This window comes from Spermophilus citellus (genome assembly GCF_964194105.1).
Source record: "Spermophilus citellus genome assembly, chromosome: 10".
Lineage (NCBI taxonomy): Eukaryota > Metazoa > Chordata > Mammalia > Rodentia > Sciuridae > Spermophilus > Spermophilus citellus.
The window spans coordinates 27,995,968-28,019,466 of NC_138197.1; the positions used below are offsets into that span (position 1 = coordinate 27,995,968).

The 23,499-nt window shown below is 38.3% G+C and overlaps 2 protein-coding genes across 5 annotated transcripts in view; one reads left to right on the forward strand and one right to left on the reverse strand.

Moving 5' to 3' along the window:
* The window catches only part of TSPAN11 (tetraspanin 11), a 750,083-nt gene that overhangs the window by 298,094 nt on the left and 428,490 nt on the right, over positions 1–23,499 (reverse strand). The window lies entirely within an intron of this gene.
* The window catches only part of TULP3 (TUB like protein 3), an 84,948-nt gene that overhangs the window by 32,812 nt on the left and 28,637 nt on the right, over positions 1–23,499 (forward strand). For both annotated transcript variants that reach the window (XM_081310187.1, XM_081310186.1), the window contains exon 2: positions 20,083–20,134. In XM_081310187.1, coding sequence (XP_081166313.1) covers positions 20,083–20,134 — 52 coding nt within the window. The remainder of the gene's footprint in view (positions 1–20,082; positions 20,135–23,499) is intronic.

A 23,499-nucleotide genomic window follows, 5' to 3' on the forward strand; every position in this document is an offset into this window, starting at 1 on the left:
AGCCTCAGCATTTCAGTGAGACCTTCAGTAATTTAGCAAGACCTTGTCTCAAAATAAAAAATAAAAAAAGAACTGGGGATGGAGCTTAGTGGTAAAGCAGCTCTGGCTTCAATCTCCAGTTCCTCTCCCCCCCAAAAAGAAAGAAAGATTCTCTGTGGGGGCTGGGGATGTGGCTCAAGTGGTAGCACGCTCGCCTGGCATGCGTGCAGCCCGGGTTCCATCCTCAGCACCACATACAAACTAAAAAATAAATAAAACTAAAAAATAAATAAAACTGGGCTGGGGATGTGGCTCAAGCGGTAGCGCGCTTGCCTGGCATGCGTGCGGCCCGGGTTCAATCCTCAGCACCACATACAAACAAAGATGTTGTGTCCGCCGAAAACTAAAAAATAAAATATTAGGATTCTCTCTCTCACTCTCTCTTTAAAAAAAAAAAAATAAATAAAACTAAAAAATAAATATTAAAAAAATTCTCTCTCTCTCTCTCCCACTCCCTCCCTCCCTCCCTCTCTCTCCCTCCCTCCCTCCCTCCCTCTCTCCCTTCCCCTCTCTCTCTCTCAAAAAAAAAAAAAAAAAGATTCTCTATGATATTGGGGTTTGGCATACTAGGGTTTTATATGTTTGTATATGTGCTAAATCCATTGAATAGTGAGGGCAACCAGACTGAGTGAATTTGCATACTCCTTCCAGTGTTTGAAGAGGCTCTGTAGGTCAGTTTTGTAGTCACCTGGATAGATATTTCGATCCTCGAAGTAGCAGAATGTGTCTTCAGACATAGGCATGTTGCCCCATGGATTGAGCTACACTCACCAGTTCCTTTATGATATTACCCCTTTGCCCTGTTTGGGATAGAATGTTCCATGGAAACGCCCTTTGTGTGTTTCCTTCTCTTGCTCTGCCTTTGGGTGTGGCCTTCCTAGATGTCAGTCAACCTGCTGACAGCAGATGTCATGAAGCTAGACTCAGGCTCTTGAAACCTGATCCCTTGCCTCATTTGAATGGCTTCTCCTCCTTGAAAAGGTTCAGCATGAACTTTCTTTTTCTGTGGACCCTTAAGGTCAGAGGAGCCATCACAGGACCCCTAAAGAAAAAGGTATCTCTGTGTCTTGTGTGGTTATTTCATGCAGCCCAGTTCACCTGGTGTGACCCTGAGTGTTTTTGTCTCGAGCAACTCGACAGAATAGTGTATTTCTTTTTGTGACACACTGTCAACAATTTTTGAATGTTAGTCCTGTAAGGGATAGGAAACTGATACAAGTATAACAGAATATTCAAGATAAATGTTATTTAGAAATGTTCGAAGTGCTTCTGAGGTAGAATAGTGGAAATCATGTGGAGAAAATTGAGAACCTCTTTATAGAGGAAGTGATGATTGAATTTAGTGGTGTATATATGAATGTATGTCGGTGTGTATTTGCATTTGTCCTGCTTGGAATTCAGTGAGCTTGAACCTGTAAGTTTATGTCTCTCACAAACTTGAATACATTTCAGTGATTTTTTGGGGAGAGGGGTATTGGGAACTGAACCCAGGGCATTTACCACTGAGCTATATTCCCCCCCCCCCGCGCTTTTTAAAAATATTTTAAAAATGTCAATGGACCTTTATTTCTTTATATGCGGTGCTGAGAATTGAACCCAGTGCTTCACACATGCTAGGCAAGCACTTTACCACTGAGCCACAACCCCAGCCCCCCCCACCCCTTTGTAAATTTTTTTTCTTAGTTGTTGATAGATCTTTATTTTATTTATTTTTATATGTGATTCTGAGAATTGAACTCAGTGCCTCACACATGCCAGGCAAGTGTGCTACCACTGAGCCACAGTCCCAGCCCTATATCCCACCCCTTTTTACTTTTCATTTTGAGACAGTCTTGTTAAGTTGCCAGGCTGGCCTTGAACTTCAGATATTCCTTCTTTAGCCTCCTGAGTTGCTGGGATTACGGGCATGGGAGGCCTCAACCATTATTGTTATCTTTTTGAAATGTCAAGCTCCCTCTAGCATAGGCTTGTTTTCAGTTGTTTTCCAGGTCCTTCAGGTAATTATGTTTTACATTTGGTCTGTAGTTATGCTTTTTTTTTATGGGAAGGTTGGTTTGATAGGAGCTTCTGGGACATTACCTTACGTAGGACCTCCTCAGAGTCTCCAAGCTAGAAGTGAAGATTTGGGAGTTATCTGTATAGGAATCAGTTTGGTGACAGAGGAAGATCAGCATGTACAGGAGTACGTTTAGGACTACAATTAGGGTAAATTGAGAGGGAGGGAAAATAAAGGGGTGAAATAGTGTGAAGCCTGAGGCTGTAACTCCTTTGTTAATTCCTTAGTGTCCACCTCAGTGCCTGACATTTAGGATATGCTTAATGTCTGGTTTTTTTTTTTTTTTTTTTTTTTTTTTTTTTTTGATTTATAGGAGAGATTTATTTGGAGAAATATTACAACATATAAAAACTACATAAAGTCTTAATTTCCACTTGTACAGTGGTAATTTGGATCATGTTCAACTTAATGTCTGTTGAGTGACTTTAATGAAATGTGTCAAGTAGGTAAGAGTAGGAGTGTTTCTTTTTTTTTTTTTTTTTTTTGAGACAGGGTATTGCTAAGTTGCTTAGGGCCTCACCAAGTTGCCAAGGCTGATTTTGAACTTGTGGTCCTCCTGTCTCAGCCTCCTGAGCCTAGAATTACAGGCATGTGCCACCATGTGCCAGGCTATGGGAGGAGAGAGTTTCAAAAAGGAGCTAGTGATTACTCTTATCAAATACTTCAAAAAGAAGTCAAACAGGATGAAGAATGAAAACAAGCTGTTCTCTCAGTTAGAAATGTCTTTGGTGACTGTCTTGAGAGTTGGAGGAATAGGGAGTAAAGCCAGATTGTGGTAAATTGAGAAGGAGATTGCAGTTGAAAAGGTGATAGTGGGTGTTGATTAGCCTTATTTAATGAAGAAGGGAAGTGGAGATGGATTCCTAGCTTCAGATAGATAAGGCCTAGGAAGGTATCTGATCTAGATAGGTGGGAGCCAGGGAAGAGGCCTCTGGGGACCATAGAAGACAAAGATACAGGAATATGCAAGTGTTGCGAATGGGCAAAAGATAAGACTTATGCAGTCAAGGGGGAGAAATATAGAATGCCTTCTGCTTCTGCCCTTTTCAGTGCTGTATTCACTCAAATCACTCAATACTGTGTAATACTCAATTTCACTGTACAGATTCTTTTCATATATATATATTGGTTTAGATGGACACAACACAATGCCTTTATTTTTTTTTTATGTGGTGCTGAGGATCGAAGGATCGAACCCGAGTCCCGCCCATGCTAGGCAAGCGCTCTACCGCTGAGTCACAATCCCAGCCCCACTGTATAGATTCTTAACCAAGAAAATGACAATCCTTAATGCTAGGCACTGCAAACACACTTAATCACAGGCTCATGACAGACATTCCCTCTGCACGCTGAGCTCAAGTATCAGGTCTAAAGTCTCAAGTCTTAGGCTCTAAATCCAGCAGATGACATTCACTCAGATTAGTGATCAGATCTGGAACCAAGGCAGGCTGGCTGAGGAGGCGGTCAAAGGGAGAAGTCCTTTTCTCACCAGGGTCAATAGGCTGCTGTAGAGTTTGAGAGTGGTGAGAACTATGTAGAGGATCAGGCAGATGAGAAGAGTTGGGATGTCAATTCAGATCCTCATCAGGCTCTCAGGCTTGTGTGCGTCAGTGTCAGCTGGCTGAATGTCTGTTCATTTGCTCCATCATTTATACTAAATTTTGGGACTTCTGACCACCCTTTCAATCCCTATCAATCAGCTACTACCAGATTTCTCAGAAACATCATTGTCCTAAGGTTAAAGCATCTGGTCCCTGTGGTCCCCATCCTGATTTTCTTGCTTCTCTTATCAGGGAGGGTATCAGATCAGGGAGGGCATCAGAGAGGGTCCACTGCCAGAGACTTCACTCTGAGTTTGTCAGGGTGGGGAGAAGTGACTTGTTTGTGCCTGAGGGCCATACTGGAGAGCTCTGTAGGTGTGCCTGGTGAGCTGCAGCTTTCAAAGTGGAGTTTTAAAAATGGAGTTGATTAAGCTAAGGCTTAAGGCCATCCTTACACCAAGTTTGCTTCGCAGAAGAGGAACACCTCTTTCTCTGTCACAGGAGATGGCAGAGTGTGTATTTGGGGGATAAGGTTATAGGGGACAATAAGGATTTGTTGTCAGGTTGCTCACCTCAAGAGAGAAGAGTTTTGTGGTCGTTGGATCCTTGGACCCCTTGGGAGAGGAAAATCAGAATGACTGAAGCCTAATTCACATTATAGGTTTCTTTCTCCATTCCACATATATTTTTCTTGCATATTTGTGTGGCAAGCATGATCATAGAGCATCATTATGTCAAAATATTTTTAAAATGTCTGGGTGTTTGGGGCTGGCACTGAAGCTCAGTGGTAGAGCACCTGCCTCGCATGTCTGAGGCACTGGGTTCGATTCTCAGCACCACATTAAAAAAAAAAAAAAAGGTCTGGGTGTTTGTGGGAGCCTATTTAATGTATTTTTGATGTTGAAGACTTCATCAATATAATTTGCAAAAGCTTAAGATAGGTAGTTTGCGTCTGTTTAACTTTCAGTTGACACTCATAGAACTTCATAGAGACAGCGATGACTAAATATAGGGATGTGCATACATATATATATTGTGAATTATTTACTTGTTTAATTCCCTTTGTATGTGGAATTTTGAAATGCCTTTATTGGTCTGGGGTGTAGCTCAGTGGTAGAGCACTGGCCTAGTCTGTGTGAGACCCTGGGTTCATCTCCAGCATTCCCCTCACACAAAATTATAATGATTTAAAAAATAACTTTATTGAGATATATGACAAACACCAAATTCCATGTTTAAACTGTACAGGTTGATGAGCTTTGATATATGTTCTGTACCTGTGAAACTCGATAATCAAGATAATGACCATACCCTAAGTTTCTGGCCCCTTGGTAATCCATTTCTTCTCACCACACTCATCTCAGACACTTACTGATTGCTTTTTGTCTGTATTGATTTGTTTGCATCTCCTAGAATTTTATATAAATGTGGTGCAATCCTACAGGTTCTTTTGTTTCGTTGGCTACTGCTGCCACCTCTGTTATTTTTTACATTTTTGCAGTGCTGGGAACAAACCCAGGGCCTTGTGCATGCTTGATGTATCAGTAGTTTTTTTCTTTTCTGTGGCCAAGGAGTGTCTTGCATAACATTTGTTTATTCACTCATCTACTGGTGGTCCTTTGAGGTGTTTTCAGTTTGGGGCTGTTACAAATAAACTTACTATGTACTTTCATGTATAGGGTTTTTCCTGTGGCCATATTTTTTCATTTCTTAAATTTGTAGAAGTGTGATAATTGAAATGAATAGTAGGTAAATATTTGCCTCTTCAAAATAATTGCTAAATTGTTTTTCCAAAATGATTGTACATTTTACATACAACTTCTGGTTGACCACCAGCAGTGTGAATTCAAATTGCTCCACATCCTTGCCAATACTTAGTGTGATCAAGTTTTTAAATTTAGCCATTCTTATAGATATGTATTGATATCTCATTGTGGTTTTAATGTGCATTTTCTAAAGACTAATTATTGAGTATCTTTCATGTTCTTATTGGCTATTTGCATAACTTCTTCTGTGAAATAAATGAATTTGCCCAGTTTTTAATTGGGTTGTTAATCTAAGCAAATTAATTCAAATTCTTTAGATCCTAGATATAATTCTTTTATTGGGTGTATGTTTTGCAAAAACAGATGTGCCTCAGCATACCGTGGGGCTCCATCATGTTGCATCTAACACTTTACATATACAACAACAGTTTTGCCTCATGTGTTGGTCAGCTTTCCCTTTAATGTGACCAAAATACCCGACAAGAACTACTTAGAGGAGGAAACGCTTATTTTGGTCTCCCAGTTTTAGAGACCCAATCCTTGGTCAGCCAATGCCATTCCTCTGGGTGCATGATAAGACAGAATACTACAGCAGAAGAGCATGTTGGAGGAAAACTGCCTCATGGCAGCTAGGAAGCAGAGAGGAGAGAAAAAAGCATGCTCGTGTGCACACAGACATGCCAGGGACAAAATATAATCCCCAAGGGCACACCCTTGTGACCTATTTCCTCCAGCCACCTTCCACTTGCCTACTACAGTTACCACCCAGTAGTCCATTCAAATTATTAATCCATCAAATCTATTGAATGAATTAATCCACAGATTAGGTTACAGCTCCCATAATCTAATCATTTCACCTCTGAACATTGCTGCATTGGGTATCTTGTTTCCAACACATGAACTTTTCAGGGGATACTTCTTTTTTTTTTTTTTTAGAGAGAGAGAGAGAGAGAGAGAGAGAATTTTAATATTTATTTTTTTAGTTCTCGGTAGACCCAACATCTTTGTTTGTATGTGGTGCTGAGGATCAAACCCGGGGCTGCACGCAAGCCAGGGAGCAAGCTACAGCTTGAGCCACATCCCCAGCCCCCAGGGGACACTTCTTAACTAAACCATAATATCTAGCCTACATTGAATGTGCTCAGAACACTTACATTGGCTATAGTTGGATAAAATTGTCTAGCACAAGTCTATTTTATAATAAATGAATATCTCATGTAATTCATTGAATATTTTCCTGAAAACGAAAGAATGGTTGTTTAAGTACAAATTCAAATTTTTAAAAATATTTTTTAGTTATAGATGGTTGCAATATCTTTATTTTGTTTATTCATTTTTATGTGATGCTGAGGATTGAACCCAGTGCCTCACATGTGCGAGGCAAGCGCTCTGCCACTGAGCCACAACCCCAGCCCCCAGAAATTCAAATTTTGAAACCTGGTTTCTATTGAATGTGTATTGCTTTCATACCATCATAGGTTAAAAAATCACTAAGTGGAACTATCCTAACTTGCAGACCATTTTTTTTTTCCAGTTTGTTACTTGAATTTTAATTTTCATAGCTATGTCTTTTCAGAAAAAAGTTTTTTTTTAAATTTGTGAATTTAAAAATTTTTGAACTTTGTTGATTTTTAAGTATGTGGATTTTAAGTAAGTCATAATCAAACCTATAGTTCCTCTCAGAGTATTAATCAAATCTTTGATTAAGCATGAGTAATTGACTAGATATAAGTGGAAATTTTGCATTGCATTATTTTTTGTAGCTATTATCTTAATTTTCTTTTTCCCTTTCATTTTTTCTTATATCTTAAAAATAATTCATTGTCACATAATACATTTATATCTAGTATATTGAGTTGAATTTATTTTTTTTTTTTTTTATGGTACTGGGATGAAACCCAGGACCTCACACATACTAGGCAAGAGCTCTACCACAGTGCTATACTCCCAGCCCCCATTTTTCACAAATTGTATTTGTTTTAACTTCATGCAAGCAGCTTATTAACTACAGATTTACAATTATGAAATCCTCCAATCAAAATGAATAAAGTTATCTTAAAAGTTGTCTTTATCAGCCCTACTGGCATTTTTTTTTGCATTTGGTAAAGTAGGGCAAACCATTCCTTCTCTTTTGTTTCTTTCTTATCTGTAACTAATTGCTGAGACTGCAAAGTATCATTCCTGATGTTAAGAAGCAGATGGAGTTGTAAAAGAAGTGTTCTCTCAAATTGCTCTTAGGAAAGTCCTGGTTTCTCTCCCATACACTTTGAATTTGCAAGCCCTGTCCTGCAGCTTTCTTGGCAAGGATGATGTTTACTCTCTCCAGGACCACAGAAGGAGCCTGTTTAGCCTGCAGGGGCTCTGGCTCTGCAGATGTCAGTGAAGTGCTGAATGTAGCATCCTTCTTTTCTGGCACACAGGAGGTAGATTTAGGAAAGACTCCTGATTGCTTGGCCACAAAGAATTTTGTGTGACTGGCAGCTCAAAAATTTACACATTTTGAAGACTGAAAGAGCTTGATGGGAACATTGAGAGTGTAGCATAATCGTAGAATCTACTGGGTCTTTAAGACATTATTAAATGCTATTAAGACTTAAAGAAAAGTTGTAAAAATATGAGAGAATGCTAAGCTGGGGTATAACTTAGCGTTAGAATGTTTGCCTAGCATACATAAGGCCCTGGGTTCAAATTCTAGAACCTCAAAAAAAAAAAATCACATTATGAGAGTGCTTATATATGTCACTTAGTTTTCCCAATGTTAGCATCTTATATAATCATAGAAAAGTTATTAAAACCAGGAAATTAATACTGATTTAGTGCTATACTAACTAATCCATAGGCGTTATTTGAATTTTGTCACTTTTCCCACTAATGTCTCTTTGTCTGAGATCCAAATCCAAGATCCTATAGTGTGCTGAGTTATCATGTCTCCTTAGTTCCTCCAATCTGTGTCTTTTCCTTTCCTGACCTTGACACTTTTGAAGAGTACTGGCTAATTGTTTTGTAGACTATTTCCCCAATTTGGATTTGTCTGAGTTGTCTCATGATTAAATTAAGAATATGCTTTTTTAAAAATTTTGTAGTTCCACAGATGTGCTGTGCCCTTCTCAGCATATCATATTAGGTACAACATGATGTCACTATGTCTTATTACTAGAGATATTAAGAGTTAGTGCTGGGGTTGTGTCTCAGTTGGTGTGTTTCCTTCCCAATTCCATATATTGCCCATAATTTCCAAGATTAAAAAAATATTTAAAAAAAGATGATGGTATTAGTAGAGAGGGCCTTGAGAGAGGATGAGGTCATGAGGATAGAGTCCTCATTAATGGGTTAGGGCTCTTAATGAAAGAGACCCCAAGAGTTCACTTGTCCCTTCCACCAAGTGAGGATGCAAAGAGAAGTGCTGTTGGGCCAGGATAGTCCCTCACCAGACACTGTTGGCTCCTTGAACTTGGACTTCCCAGCTTTAAAAACTGAAAAATATCTGGGTGCAGTGGCACATGCTATAATTCCAACTATTCGGGAGATAGATAGGAGGATCACAAGACCAGCCCAGGCAATTTAGCAAGACTCTTGTCTGCTAATTTAGCAAGACTCTGCTAAAGGAGGGGAGGGGTGGGGGGTGAGACTGGGGTTGTAGCTCAGTGGTAGAGCACTTGCCTAGCTCTGGTGAGGCACTGGGTTAGATCCTCAGCACCACATTAAAAAAAATAATAATAATGAAATAAAAGCTATTTCATTAAAAAAACAAAAAGGCTGGGGTGTGTAGCTCAACATTAAAGAGTTTTTGCCTAGCTTGTGCAAATCCCTGGTTCAAATCCTAGTAGGAGTAGGGGGAACTGTGAGAGAGAAATGGTTACTGTTTATAGCTATCTACTTTATGGTATTTTGTCACAGCACTCAGATGGACTCAGACAGGGAGACACTTTGAGACAATACAAATATTGTCTCATCACACTTGTACCCACTAATGTTATCATCCATTGAAGGTTCTTGCCTAGGACAGTTATTTGTAGTGATTGCCTAATGGTGATTTTGTTTCCATCATTCCTTTATTAATCTTTATTAATGGATATTTTTTTCTATAAGGAAGAACTCTCCCTTCCCTATGTTTATTTGTTCATGTCACTATGGGTTTTGGGATACTCAGAGAAGTATGGCTCCTCCTTACAACCCTGTTCTCATTCCCTCATTATTTCTACCCCAATCTTACTCTGAAGGACATTCTATACCACCACAAAACAGTAACATGTGGGAGGGACCTTCACATGTTGTATCCTTCCCCCCCCCCTTTTTATTTATTTATTTTTGGTACTGGGGTTAACCCAGAGGCACTTAACCACTGAACTACATCCTCAGCCCTTTTTATTTTTTATTTTGAGACAGGGTCTTCCTGAGTTGCTTGTATCCTCATGTTTTAATCACCTTTTCGCTCCTATGACTAAAGGACCCAGCCAGCACAACTGTAGAAGAGGAAAAGTTTATTTGAGGACTCACAGTTTCAGAGGTCTTAGTCCTTAGAAGGCCAGCTCCATTCCTTGGCTCAAGGTGAGGGAGAACATTATGGCGGAAGAGTGTAGGGAAGGGAAGCAGCTCACATCAGGAAGCAGAGAGAGGCTCCACTTGTCAGATACAAATATAAACCCCAAAGCCATGCCCTATTAATTCCCACCTCCTGCAGCCACTCCCTACCATTTCAGTTACCACTCAGTTAATCCCTGTCAGGGGATTAAATCACTGGTTGGGTTAAGGCTCTTACAATCGGGTCATTTCTCTGAACCTTCTTGCATTGTCTCACATATAAGCTTCTGGGGGACATCTCATATCCAAACCATAACATCTCACTAAGTTGCTGAGGCTTATCTCAAACTTTCAATCCTCCTGCCTCAGCCTCTGGGGTCACTGGGATTACTGGGATTAGAAAAGAGTATGCAGCCGTTTGCTCTTTTCTAATGTATACTAATGTATACTCTTCTTCTAATGTATACTCTTTTCTAATGTATAGTTCATAGTCAAATATCCTCAGTGCATCCATCATAGTTTTTACTGTGTGTATTCATCTATAATTGTGTTTGCTAGCCACAAATCTCTTAAATCTGTTTTACTTTAATCTAGAACACAGCTGGGCATGTTGGCACACACCTGTAATCCCAGTGTTTTGGGAGACTGAAGCAAGAGGATCACAAGTTCGAGGCTAGCCTGGGTGACTTAGTAAGATCCTGTCTCAAAATAAAAAATAAAATGGGCTGAGAATGTAGTGAAAGTCTCACTATCTTCCAGAGGCTGGCCTCAATCCTCCTGCCTTCAGCCAGTTGAGTTGCTGGGTTTACAGGTGTGTACCACCATGACTGGAATGTTTTTATTTTTTTTTTCATTTCTTTTTTTATTGATTTTTTAAAAACATAAATGACATTGGAATGCATTACATGTTTTTATTTTTATTGGATATATTCCTAGAAGTAGAATTTCTAGATCCCATGGTAACTTTATATTTAGACTGTTTTCCAAAATATGTGTATCATTTTATATTCTTGCTGGTGTGTGAGGGTTCTGATTTCATCCATCACTGATACTTGTTGTTATTTGTCTTTTTTACTATAGCAATTCTAATGTGAGGTATCTCCTTGTGCATTTTTAAAATTATTTTGTATATTGTCCCTTTTGCTTAATCTTATGTTTATGATCCATTCATCTTCTTGTGTTCATTCGTTTTCATTGATGTGTATAATATTCCAATGTATGACTTGACTATTGCAGATTTTTTTCCTTATTTTTTATTGGTGCATTAGTTGTACATAATGGTGGGATTTGTTGTTATATATTCATACATGCAACAATATAAAAATATACTTTTAATTTGGCCAATATCATTTTCCTGCATTTCTCTTTTTTCTCCCTTCCCTATCCCTCCCCTTGGTCTTTTTCCATGGGAAACCCCACCCCACCTTTTTTTTTTTTTTTTTTTGGTCCTAGGGATTGAACCCAGGGGTGCTTTACCACTGAGCTACATCATCAGCTCTTTTTGTTTGTTTGTTTTGTTTTTTTAATTTTTTAAATTGATTTTATTTTTTTAAATATACAATAGCAGAATGTATTACAAGTCTTATTACACATATACAGCACAGTTTTTCATATCTTTGTATAAAGTATGTTCAGGCCAATTCATGTCTTTATACACATATATATATATATATTTTGCATTCCGATTATTATTTCATCAGCTCTTTTTATTTTTTATTTTGAGTCAGGGGTTTCACTTAAGTTGCTTAGGACCTTGCTAATATGCTGAGGCTGGCCTCAAACTTGCAGTCCTTCTGCTTCGGTCTCCCAAATTGCTGGGATTATAGGCATATGGTGCTGTACCCACCCCCTCTTCTACCACCTTTCTTTTCCTTTTTCTTCTCTAACTTCTGCATATAAGAGAAAACGTGACCCTTGACCTTTGGAGTTTGGCTCGGTTCACTTAATAAAATGGTCTCAAGTTCTATCTGTTTTCCTGCAAATGACATAATTTCATTTTTCTTTATGACTGTATAAGACTTTATTGTGTGTATATATTACATTTTCTTTATCTATTCATCTGTTGATGGACACCTAGATTGTTCCATAGTTTGTCTATTGTGAATTGTGCTGCTACAACCATGGTATGCATGTATTGCTATAGTACGCTGACTTTAATTCTTTAAGATAAATACCGATTAGAGTATACCTGGGTCATATGATGGTTCCATTCCTAGTCCTTTTTTTTTTTTTTTTTTTTTGGTGCTTCTGGGGATTGAACCACCTTGTGCATGTGAGGTAATACTCTTAGTCTTTTGAGGAACCTCCAAAGTGGTTGTACGATTCCCACCAACAGTGTAAAAGTGTTCCTTTGTTTCCACATCCTCTCCAGCATTTATTATTGTTTGTATTCTTTTTTTAATATTTATTTTTTAGTTGTAGATGGACACAATACCTTCATTTTATTTATTTTTATGTGGTGTTGAGGATCCAACACTCAGATATGCTAGGCGAGCCTATACCCCTGAGCCACAACCCCAGCCCCTATTGTTTGTATTTTTTTAATATTTATTTTTTCAGTTGTAGTTGGACACAATATCTTTATTTTATTTTTATGTGGTGCTGTGGATGGAACCCAGGGCCCCACACGTGCTAGGCAAGTGCTTTACCGTTGAGCCACAACCCCAGCCCTGTTGTTTGTATTTTTGGTGACTGCCATTCTTGCTGAAGTGAGATGAAATCTCAGGGTAGTTTTGATTTCCATTTCCCTAATTGCTAATGAAGTTGAATATTTTTTCATATTTTTGACCAATTGTGTTTCTTCTTTTGAAAAGTATCTATTTAGTTCATTTGCCCACTTATTAATTTGGTTATTTGTTCTTTTTTTTTTTTTTTTTTTTGGCACTGGGGATTGAACTCAGGGGCACTCAACCACTGACCCCACATCCCCAGCCCTAGTTTGTATTTTATTTAGAGACAGGGTCTCACCGAGTTGCCTAGCACTTCGTCATTGCTGAGGCTGGCTTGGAACTCATGATCCTCCTGCCTCAGCCTCCTGAGCTGCTGGGATTACAGGCTGCGCCACCGAGCTGGCAGATTATTTTGGTGTTAAGTTTTTTGAGCTCTTTATATATTCTAGAGAGTAGATAGCAAAGATTTTCTCCCATTCTGTATGTTCTCTCTTCATATTCTTAATTGTTTCCTTTGCTATACAGTTTTTTTAATCTGATGCCATCCTATTTATTAACTCTTGGTATTATTTCCTGAGTTATTTAATGGTTCTTTTGAGAGAGATGTTGCTTGTGCCTACATGTTGGAGTGCTAACCCTGTTTTCTTCTAGGAGTTGTGTGGTTTCTGGACTAATTCTGAGGTCTTTGATCGATTTGAGTTGATTTTATTTTATTTTATTTTTGTACAGGGTGAGAAATAAGGGTTTAATTTTATTCTTCTTCATCTGACTAATCAGTTGTCCCAATACCATTTGTTAGAGACTGTCTTTTCTCCATATGTTTTTGACACCTTTGTGAAGGATCAGATAGATGCTTGTGTCTGTGTGGGTTTGTCTGTGTCTTCTGTTCTTGACCATTGATGTGTGTGTGTGTGTTTATGTCAGTACCATGTAGTTTTTGTTCCTGTAGCTCTGTGGTATAATTTGAACTCAGGTATTGTGATGCCTCCACAATGCTTTTGTGACTTGGAATTGCTTTGAGTCTTTTATTTTTCCAAATGAATTTTAGGACTGTTTTTTCTACTTCTGTGAAGAATGTCATTAGTATTTTAATGGGGATTTCATTGAATCTGTATACTGTTCTTGGTAGTATAGCCATTTTAACAATATTCATTCTTTCTGCCTATCTAAGAACATGGGAAATCTTTCCTTCTAGTTGTGTTTTCTTCAATTTCTTTCCTTCAGGGTATGGTTTTCTTCATAGAGGTCTTTCACCCACTTGGTTAGATTTATTCCTAGGTTATTTGTTTGTTTGTTTTTGTTTAGATTGAATAGAGGGGCATCCAACCACGAGCCACATCCCTAGCCCTTTTTATTTTATTTCGAGACAAGGTCTTTCTAAGTTGCTGAGGCTGGCTTTGAACTTGCAATCCTCCTGCCTCAGCCTCCTGAGCCGCTGGGATTATAGATGTGCACCCCAACACCTCATTTATTTATTTATTTATTGAGGCTATTGGCAATGGAATTGTTTTCCTGGTTTCTTTTTTAAAATTATTTATTGGGGTTGGGGATGTGGCTCAAGCAGTAACGCGCTCTCTTGTCATGCGCAGGGTTCTGGGTTCGATCCTCAGCACCCATAAAAATAAAGATGTTGTGTCCACTGAAAACTGAAAGATAAATATAAAAAAAATAAAATTATTTATATATTCTAATTTGTTATACACAATGGCAAAATGCAGTTCATTTCATATTATACATACAGGGCACAGTTTTTCAAGTCAGTGATTGTACACAAAGTATTTTCACACCATTCGTGTCTTCATACATGTACTTAGGGTAATGATGTCTAACTCATTCCACCATCATTCCTACCCCTAGGCCCCCTCTTTCCCCCTTCATCCTATCTAAAGTTCCTCCATTCCTACCATGTTCCCCCCCCCCCCCATCACCATTATGAGTCAGCATCCTCCTATCAAAGAAAACATTTGGCATTTGGTTTTTTGGGATTGGCTAACTTCACTTAGCATTATATTCTCCAACTCCATCCATTGACCTACAAATGCCATGATTTTATTCTGTTTCAATGCTGAGTAATATTCCATTGTGTATATATACCAAAGTTTCCCTATCTATTCATCTACTGAAGGGCATCTGAGTTGATTCCACAATTTAGCTATTATGTTTTTCTGATTTCTTTTTGAGCAGATTTGTTTTATTGGCATATAGGAAAGCTGATATTGATTTTTATATGTTGATTTTGTAACCTGGTACTTTGCTGGATTTATTTATTGCTCTACCAGTGCTTCATTGGAACTTTTTGGATCTTCTAAGTATGTGGTCATATGCAAGCGGTCATAATTTGATTTCTTCCTTTACTCTTTTTATCACTTTTATTTTCTTGTCCTGCCTAATGGCTCTGTCTAAAACTTCTAGCACTGTATTAAATAGGAGTGGTGAGAGTGGACATCCTGTTTTGTCCCAGATTTTAAAGAAAATGTGAAAGAATCCTCCACACAAGACACTTCGCCGGGGAGAATTCCAATTTTATTGCAAAAGGCTGTGTGCTTATATAGATCTAAGGAGAGATGGCAGGGCTTAGATAAATGGCAGGCCACCCATTTATTGGCAAGTTCTTCCAGATATCAGTTCCGAAGCCCAGGAATTAGTTCTTTTTGGGGCTAAGGTTCCCCGCCAGCGAGATTTGAAATTGGCGCTCGCAGGAGTGTTCAACCCGCGGGAACTTTTTGCACCAGTGAAAAAAAAGGGGAAAGAAGGTCGTTAGGCACCATGTTGGGGTTTTTCTCTGGGATGCGGCTGCCTTTTATACTTTTTCCAACAAAATGCTTTTCAGTTTTTCCTCATTCACTGTGAGGTTGGCTTTGGGTTTCTCATATATAGCCTTTATGATGTTGAGGTAAGTTCCTTCTGTGCCTAATTTCTTCAGTGTTTTTATCATGAATGGGTGCTGAATTTTGTCGAAGGCTTACTCTGTATCTATTGTGATAACTAAGTGATTTTTGGACAATACCAAAAATTTTGAGCTGGCTGGCTTGCCTTATTTATTTGTTTGTTTGTTTATTGGTGCTGACGATTGAACCCAGGGCCTCCTCACACATGCTAAGCCTGCACTCTACCACTGAGCTATGTCCCCAACCCTATTTACTATTGCTAGAACTTGCTTTGTTATTTTATTTGCCTCTCTATGTGGTGCTGAGGATTGAACCCAGTGCCTCACACATGCTAGGCAAGTTGAGCTACAACCCCAGCCTCTAGATTCTTTTTTTTAATAGGGCAAAGAACATACATTCCTAAGACAAATCAGGAAGTGTTAGACTCCCATTTAGGATTCTGAAAAGTATGTATATAGAAGTGGATGAATAGGGTCATCATTTAGCAGATTTTTATTAAATATTTGTTAGGTGAATAAGAGAATATAGTATAGATGGCTGGTATGGTGGGGTATGCTTGTAATCCTGGTGACTTGAGAGGCTGAGGCAGGAGGATTGGAAGTTCAAGGCCAACCTCAGCAACTTAATGAGAACCTGTCTCAAAATATAAAAAGTTCTTGGGATGTGGCCTAGTGGGTAAGCTCTTCTGGGTTCCATCCCCGGTACAGAGAGAAAGAAAGAGGTGGGAGGGATATGAGAGAATGAAAATATAGTACAGAGGGGTTAGGAAAAAAAGTTGATGCTCATAAACCAAGGTGAGTGGAATAGACCCCCATTCTCAGAAAATTCTCTCTGTGCACTGCACAATGGTAAGATCTTATATTGTTCTTCTATATATATTTTGGTGTTCTAGGGCTGGGGTTGTGGCTCAGTGGTAGAGTGCTCGCCCAGCATGCAGGAGGTACTGGGGTCGATCCTTGGCACCATATAAAAATGAAATAAAGATTTTTTTTTTTAAAGAATGGTGTTCTATGTGCATTCTCATCTACCACACTTGGATGACAGATCCATTTCTCTAAGATATATTTTTAGAGTTCCCCTTTGTATATCAAATGAATAGGAAGTTGTCCATGAGGAAAAATCGTACTTTCCTTCCTTCCATCCTTCCTTCCCTTCTTTCTAGGGAATTGAACCCCATGCTTCCTGCATGCTAAGCACATGCTCTATCACTGACATCTATTTTCAGCTTAGAAACTTTTTTTTTTAAAATTCTGTAGGAATTCTTTCTGTTTTATGTTAGTTTGGCTTGATTAGGCTTGCTATTCAATAACTGAATAGCAGTTATTATTAGAAATTCTAGTTCAGATTGAATATAGGTATATAAAAAATATTAGGCTAAATTGTAATTTGAATTTAAGTATGGTTTTGGATGTACAGGAGGTATCTAAATGTTACACTTAGAGCAGCTATTTATTTATTGTTCTTCTGTTCAGATCAAAATGCTTTGATTCTATTCTGCTAATTTAGCCTGTCTGTTCAGCTTGCCCAGGCTTGACGGAAGGAATTAAGTGTGTCTGGATATGGCATTGAAGACATATCTGAGAGAAATGTTTGAGAACTTTAATTGGATCTCAGCATTTAACATTGTTGAGGAGGTTTCAGTGTTTGGAAGGTGGGATGGGAGAGGGAGGAGGATTTTTTTTTTTCTCCATGCTGGAAGGCACTACAATTTTGGTTTAGTATTGAGGACAAAGTGATTGGAGGAGAAGCAGATTCATAGCAGCAGCTGTTTAAAAATACTAGTCTGGAACAGTGGATTTTTTTCCTCCAGGTTACCCTTTCCTATTCAGTGTTCACAGTAATTTTTTTTTTTTTTTAAAGAGAGAGAGGAGAGAGAGAGAGAGAGAATTTTTAATATTTATTTTTTAGTTCTCGGCGGACACAACATCTTTGTTGGTATGTGGTGCTGAGGATCGAACCCGGGCCGCACGCATGCCAGGCGAGCGCGCTACCGCTTGAGCCACATCCCCAGCCCTCACAGTAATTTTTGTCTTAGTCATCTTATAGACATTTGCAAATTTATACTAACACCTACTGAACACCAGTAATATGCTGGTTAATAATTAATGAATTGGGATTTAGAAACGTGAATGAGGATAATAAGTTAATAAAAAGATAGAAGCATATCTAGAAGAAATAGGGTCCACAGGGTCAAGACTAGAAGTAGGTTTGTTTGTCCCTCTTTTGAGCTGGGAGAAAGGAGATAATTTACTGAGTAGCCAATATTGTATTGTGTTTTTTTATTTGCATTGCTAGAGATCAAACCCCAGGGGCTTATGCATGCTAGGCAAGCACTCTTACCACTGAGCTACAACCTAGCCCTTGTTTTGTGTTTTAAATAAAGATTATGAGGGAATTAATATAGAGAATCAGAAAGCACCTTTCCCATCCAAGAGGTTATTAAACCTGTTTGCAGGTTGTTAGTCAGGAAAAATCTTGGGAATAGTATGCAAATTCTAAGTCACTCTGCATTGTTAAGATGCATAAAACCTTCTAAAATGTAGGAAAGTCGTGATAAACCTTTTAACCATGGGAAATATGTTGTTGGTGTGTTTGCCCCAAAAGCAACAAAAGCTGTGCTTCCCTTTGTGGCCATGGAGTTTGTCTTAAATAAGACCATGTATTTCTAGTTTTTCTGGCAATAGACTTCTAGTAAAAATTTGGGATCCAAGAAACTGAGAACCATTTCTGTCTTGCTTTATACTTCACACTTTTGAAGAATTCTGAGTCACAAGATAGATTTGTTTTTTAACCTTTATTCCATTCATTTATTTTTTATGTAGTGCTGAGGATCGAACCCAGGGCCACGTGCATGCTAGGCAAGTGCTACCGCTGAGCCACAATCCCAGCCCCAGAATTTTATTTATTTATTTATTTTTTTAAAGAGAGAGTGAGAGAGGAGAGAGAGAGAGAGAGAGAGAAAGAGAGAGAGAGAGAGAGAGAGAGAGAGAGATTTTAATATTTATTTTTTAGTTCTCGGCGGACACAACATCTTTGTTGGTATGTGGTGCTGAGGATCGAACCTGGGCCGCACGCATGCCAGGCGAGCGTGCTACCGCTTGAGCCACATCCCCAGCCCCCAGAATTTTTTTTAATATATACATTTTTTAGTTGTTGTTGGACCTTTAATTTATTTATTTATTTATATGCAGCTTCATACTTCACACTTTTGAAGAGTTATGAGTCACAAGATGGAATTTTAAAAATACATACATATTTTTAGTTGTTGTTGGACCTTTATTTATTTATATGCAGTGCTGAGAATTGAACCCAGTGCCTCACACATGCTAGGCAAGCGCTCTACCACTGAGCTACAGCTGCAGCCCCACAAGATAGAATCTTAAATTAGCAAATTGTCAAAATTATAGAATAGATTGTTTAAAATTGTAGCTGGGTATCGTGGTGTCATCTGTGTTTTCAGCTACTCAGGAGGCTGAGGGAAGAAGATTGCTTGAGCCCAATCGTTTGATGTCACTCTGGGGAAACATAATGAGACCTTGTCTCAAAAAGAGAAAAAAAAAAAGATCTAAAGAGTTTGGTTTATCAACTGAAGACAATAGTTTTATTCAGTTTTTGTTGTTTTTTATTTCCTTACATTAAGCAAATCTGTCTCACAGTGGTATCAAATCTTGTCATCCACATTTTCAGTCTCCTTTGAAGACCAATGTAATAAATATTATTAATGACAAACTTGAAGAGTAAATGATTTACCCAAATCTTAAAGAAACTAGAGAGCTCTAGCTTCAGTCTTAGTTTCCCTCTCTTAGAATTGGCCCCCAAAAAAGAAATGAAAAATATTCAATTTTCAGGTATAATTTAGACTCTAGAAGAACAGGATTAGGGTCTGTTTCTGCTCCCAAGACTGTGTTTCTCTTTCTTCAGTGTGTGAAAAATAACAATGCCTAGTTCATAGGGATGTTTTGAGTAATAAACAAAATAATGCGTGTAAAATACTTAATACTGAGTTTGAAATATAATAAGTACTCAATACATGGTTTAAAACAAACAGAAGGCGTTTGGGTTGCAGCTCAGCAGTAGAGGCATTGCCTAGCATGCTAGAGGTCTTGAATTGGATCCTCAGAACCAAAAAGGAGGAGGAGAAGAGAGAAGGAAGAAGGAGATTCAGCTCAGTGATAGAATATCTGCCTAGCATATGTAAGGCTCTGGGTTCAGTCCCCAGCACTACCAAAAAAAAAAAAAAAAAAAAGAGAGAGAGAGAGAGAAAGAAAGAAAGAGTGTGCGCTCACCCGTGCATGCAAGAGAAAGAACTCTAGCATGCATGGGGTCTGTGGTAACACCTTTGTCTTTTCCTCCTCAGGTCCTCTATGAAATAACTCAGCAGTAGAGTGCTCCTACATTCAGTCCCCAGCATCCATCTCTCTCTCTCTCTCTCTCAGCATCTCTCTCTCTCTCTCTCTCTCTCTCTCTCTCAGTATATGTCTCTTTCTCTCTCTCTCATACACACACACACACACACACACACACACACACACGAAGATGCAATTAGCAAGGTTTTAAAAGGATTTTCTCTTCACCGGTTTGTTTTCTTTGGTTTTGAAACAGTGCCTTTGAAGATGAGACCATGAAGCTTCGGCAACTGAAACTGGACAATCAGGTGAGCAGAATCTCCTCTTTTGAAATCGGTGGACAGTGATACTATGCTGCTGACGGACTTGACTCTGAGGTGTTGACAAAGTCGTGGAAAGAAGACTGGAAGGGAAAGGGCTCTGACGGTACTCATAAAGCAGTGTCTGGGGTAGTTGCTGGACCAAGGCTCTGGCCTGTGGCAAGACTAAACTGCTTTTAGGATGCCATCAGTAGCGCAGGCCTTAGATGTATAATCACGGAAAACTCCTTTTCACCTTTCATAAGAATTAGAAGAATGATATATCGGTTTATTTTCTATTGTTGAACAAAACAATGGAGGCTGTGTACTTTATGAGAAAACAAATTGATTTAGCTCACAGTTTTGGAGGCTGAAAGTCCAAGAACAGGTAGCCCCATCTGTTTGGTCTCTTGAGGGCCCCCTTGACTGCATTATAACATGGCAGAGAAATAAGAGGGGAAATGACTTTGTGCAGAAGATAGATGGCATGAAGCCAGAGATTCAGGGCCAGGTTTGCTCTCTTTATAACAACTTGCTCTTGGAATGAACTAGGTCCTGGGAGGTGAACTACATTAATCCCTCTTCAGAGCAAGATCCCAAATCACCTAACCACTTTCTTCTAGGCCCCGCCTCCTAAGATTTCTTTACCCCACTGGTAGCTAGACTGCCATATCTAAACCAAAGCAAATGTGAGCATTTTTCCTCCCTCACTCCCTTCTTTTCTTCTCTTCTGGGTGTTTAACTCAGAGGTGTTTACCCCTGAACTACATCCCACAGTCCCCCTCCCTTTTTTTTTTGAGACAGGGTCTTACTAAATTGCCTCGGTGCACCACCACACCAGGCCATTTAACACTGTAGTAGTTTGGTTCTGCTACTTTAAAAACCTTTCTAACACTGTAATTTCACTTAACTACAAAAGTTTTTCCAAACTTGCTGCTTTGGTCTTCCTTTTCTTCATAATGCTGGTCCCAGGTTTTGGTTTCACTATTTTTTTTCCCCTTTGCTAGACAAACCTCTGTGAGAACAAGACTCAAAAAACATGTTTTTATTTTTTACTATATTGGGGTTTCAATCCAGGGGCTTGTGCATGTTAGGCAAGTGCTCTACCATTTAGCTACATACCTAGCCTTCTTTATTTATTTTGAGATAGAGTCTTGCTCAGTTGCACAGGCTTGCCTCAAACTTGTGATCCCTCCAGCCTTCTGAGTAGCTGAGATTTCAGACATGGCTCACCACATCCAGCTAAGATTTCATTTTTATTTTAACTGACACATTAATTGTACATATTTTATGGGGTACAGTGTTACATTTCAGTACCAAGTATGTTTTTTTGTATCAGAATTTCTTAGCATAGAGCTAGGCATATAATAATCTTTTTTTTTTTTAAATATTTATTTATTTATTTATTTTGGTTTTTAGCAGACACAACATCTTTGTTGGTATGTGGTGCTGAGGATCGAACCCGGGCCGCACGCATGCCAGGCGAGCGCGCTACCACTTGAGCCACATCCCCAGCCCCATATAATAATCTTTTATTAAATATTTGAATAAAAGAAGGAATAAATGGACAATTTTGTGTTGTTACATGCTGTGATCATCTTGATTAAGTAGTATATATACCCAAGTACATTGCTTTCATATTTGCCTTTTCATATGAACGTTTCCTAATTCGGGAAAATCTGTAGCTCAAGCCTTCCTAGATAGTATCATTAATAATCAAGATGTATGTGAAACCTTTGAAGAATAAATAATATCCCAACAACAACAAAAAAAATCAAGATGTTGGGCTGGGATTGTGGCTCAGCGGTAGAGCACTCATCTAGCATGTATGTGCGAGGCCCTGGGTTCAATTCTCAGCACCACATAAAAATAAATAAAATAAAGGTATTGTGTCCAACTACAACTAAAAAAATAGATATTTAAAAAAATAATAATAATCAAGATGTTTAGATTCTATAGAAATTTTGTCTTCTTTGTGTTGCTGGTGGAATTAATAATGGGACTTTTAGTTTAATAAATTACTTTAATGATATCATAATTTAAAACTGGGGAAAAACTAGCCAAGCGCAATAGCGCACACCTGTAATCGCAGCAGCTTGGGAGGCTGAGACAGGAAAATCACAAGTTCAAAGCCAACTTCAGCAACAGCGAGGCCTAAGCAACTCAGTGAGATCCTGTCTGTAAATAAAATACAAAATAGGTCTGGGGATGTGCTAAGTGCCCCTGAGTTCAGCCCTCAGTACCCCTCTCAAAAAAAATAGGGAAAAAAAATAATGTATAATGACAATGGAGAAAATTCTGATATACCTGCACAACACACTTACATGGTAGTCCTTCGGTATCTATAAGGGATTGGTTTCAGGACTCCTTAGGATACCAAAAACCATAGATAATCAAATGCCTTATGTAAAATGGAGAAGTATTTGCACATAACCAATGAATATCATCCCCTATATTAAATCATCTCTAGATTACTTATATATGGTACCCAATATAATGTAAATGCTGTGTAAATAGTTGTTATACTGTATTTAGGAATAATGACCAAAAAAATCTGTCCAAGCTCAGTACAGATGCAATTATATATATTATATATGTGTGTATATATATATATATATATATTTTTTTTTTTTTTCCAATTTAAGGTCATTTGAATCCACAAACATGAAACTTGTGGATAACAAGGGTCCACCACACACACACACACACACACACAAAGAGTATCCCCCAAATATCAGAATAATTGTATGGAGCCACTCCCCCACCCTTTTTCTTTATCCCATTGCATAGAAAACTATTTAGAGAGAAGTGATGACAAAATTCAGATCTTGGGCTGGGGGTAGCTCAGTGGTAGAACATGTCCTGAATGTGTAAGGTCCTGGGTTCCATCCCCAGCACCACATACATTAAAAAAAAAAAAAAAAATTAGATCTTTTTATTTCTATTTAATTTTGTTCTTAGGCATCCTAATGTTACAAGTTTAGTGGCACATACTTGACTAATAGTAAATGAAATATATGATCTACCTGTCATGTAATAAGACTAATTTTTAAATTCTATATATTGTATATTTTTATGAATTTTTATTTTTATTTTATATAAATATAAATATATATATATATATATATATATATATATATATATATATATATATATATATATTTTAGTTTTTCGGCGGACACAATATCTTTGTTTGTATGTGGTGCTGAGGATCAAACCTGGGCTGCACACATGCCAGGCGAGCGCACTACTGCTTGAGCCACATCCCCAGCCCCTGAATTTTTAAACATTTTTTTGGTTAATGAACATTTATTTTATTTATGTGGTGCAGAGAATCGAACCCAGTGCCTCACACGTGCTAGGCAAGCACACCA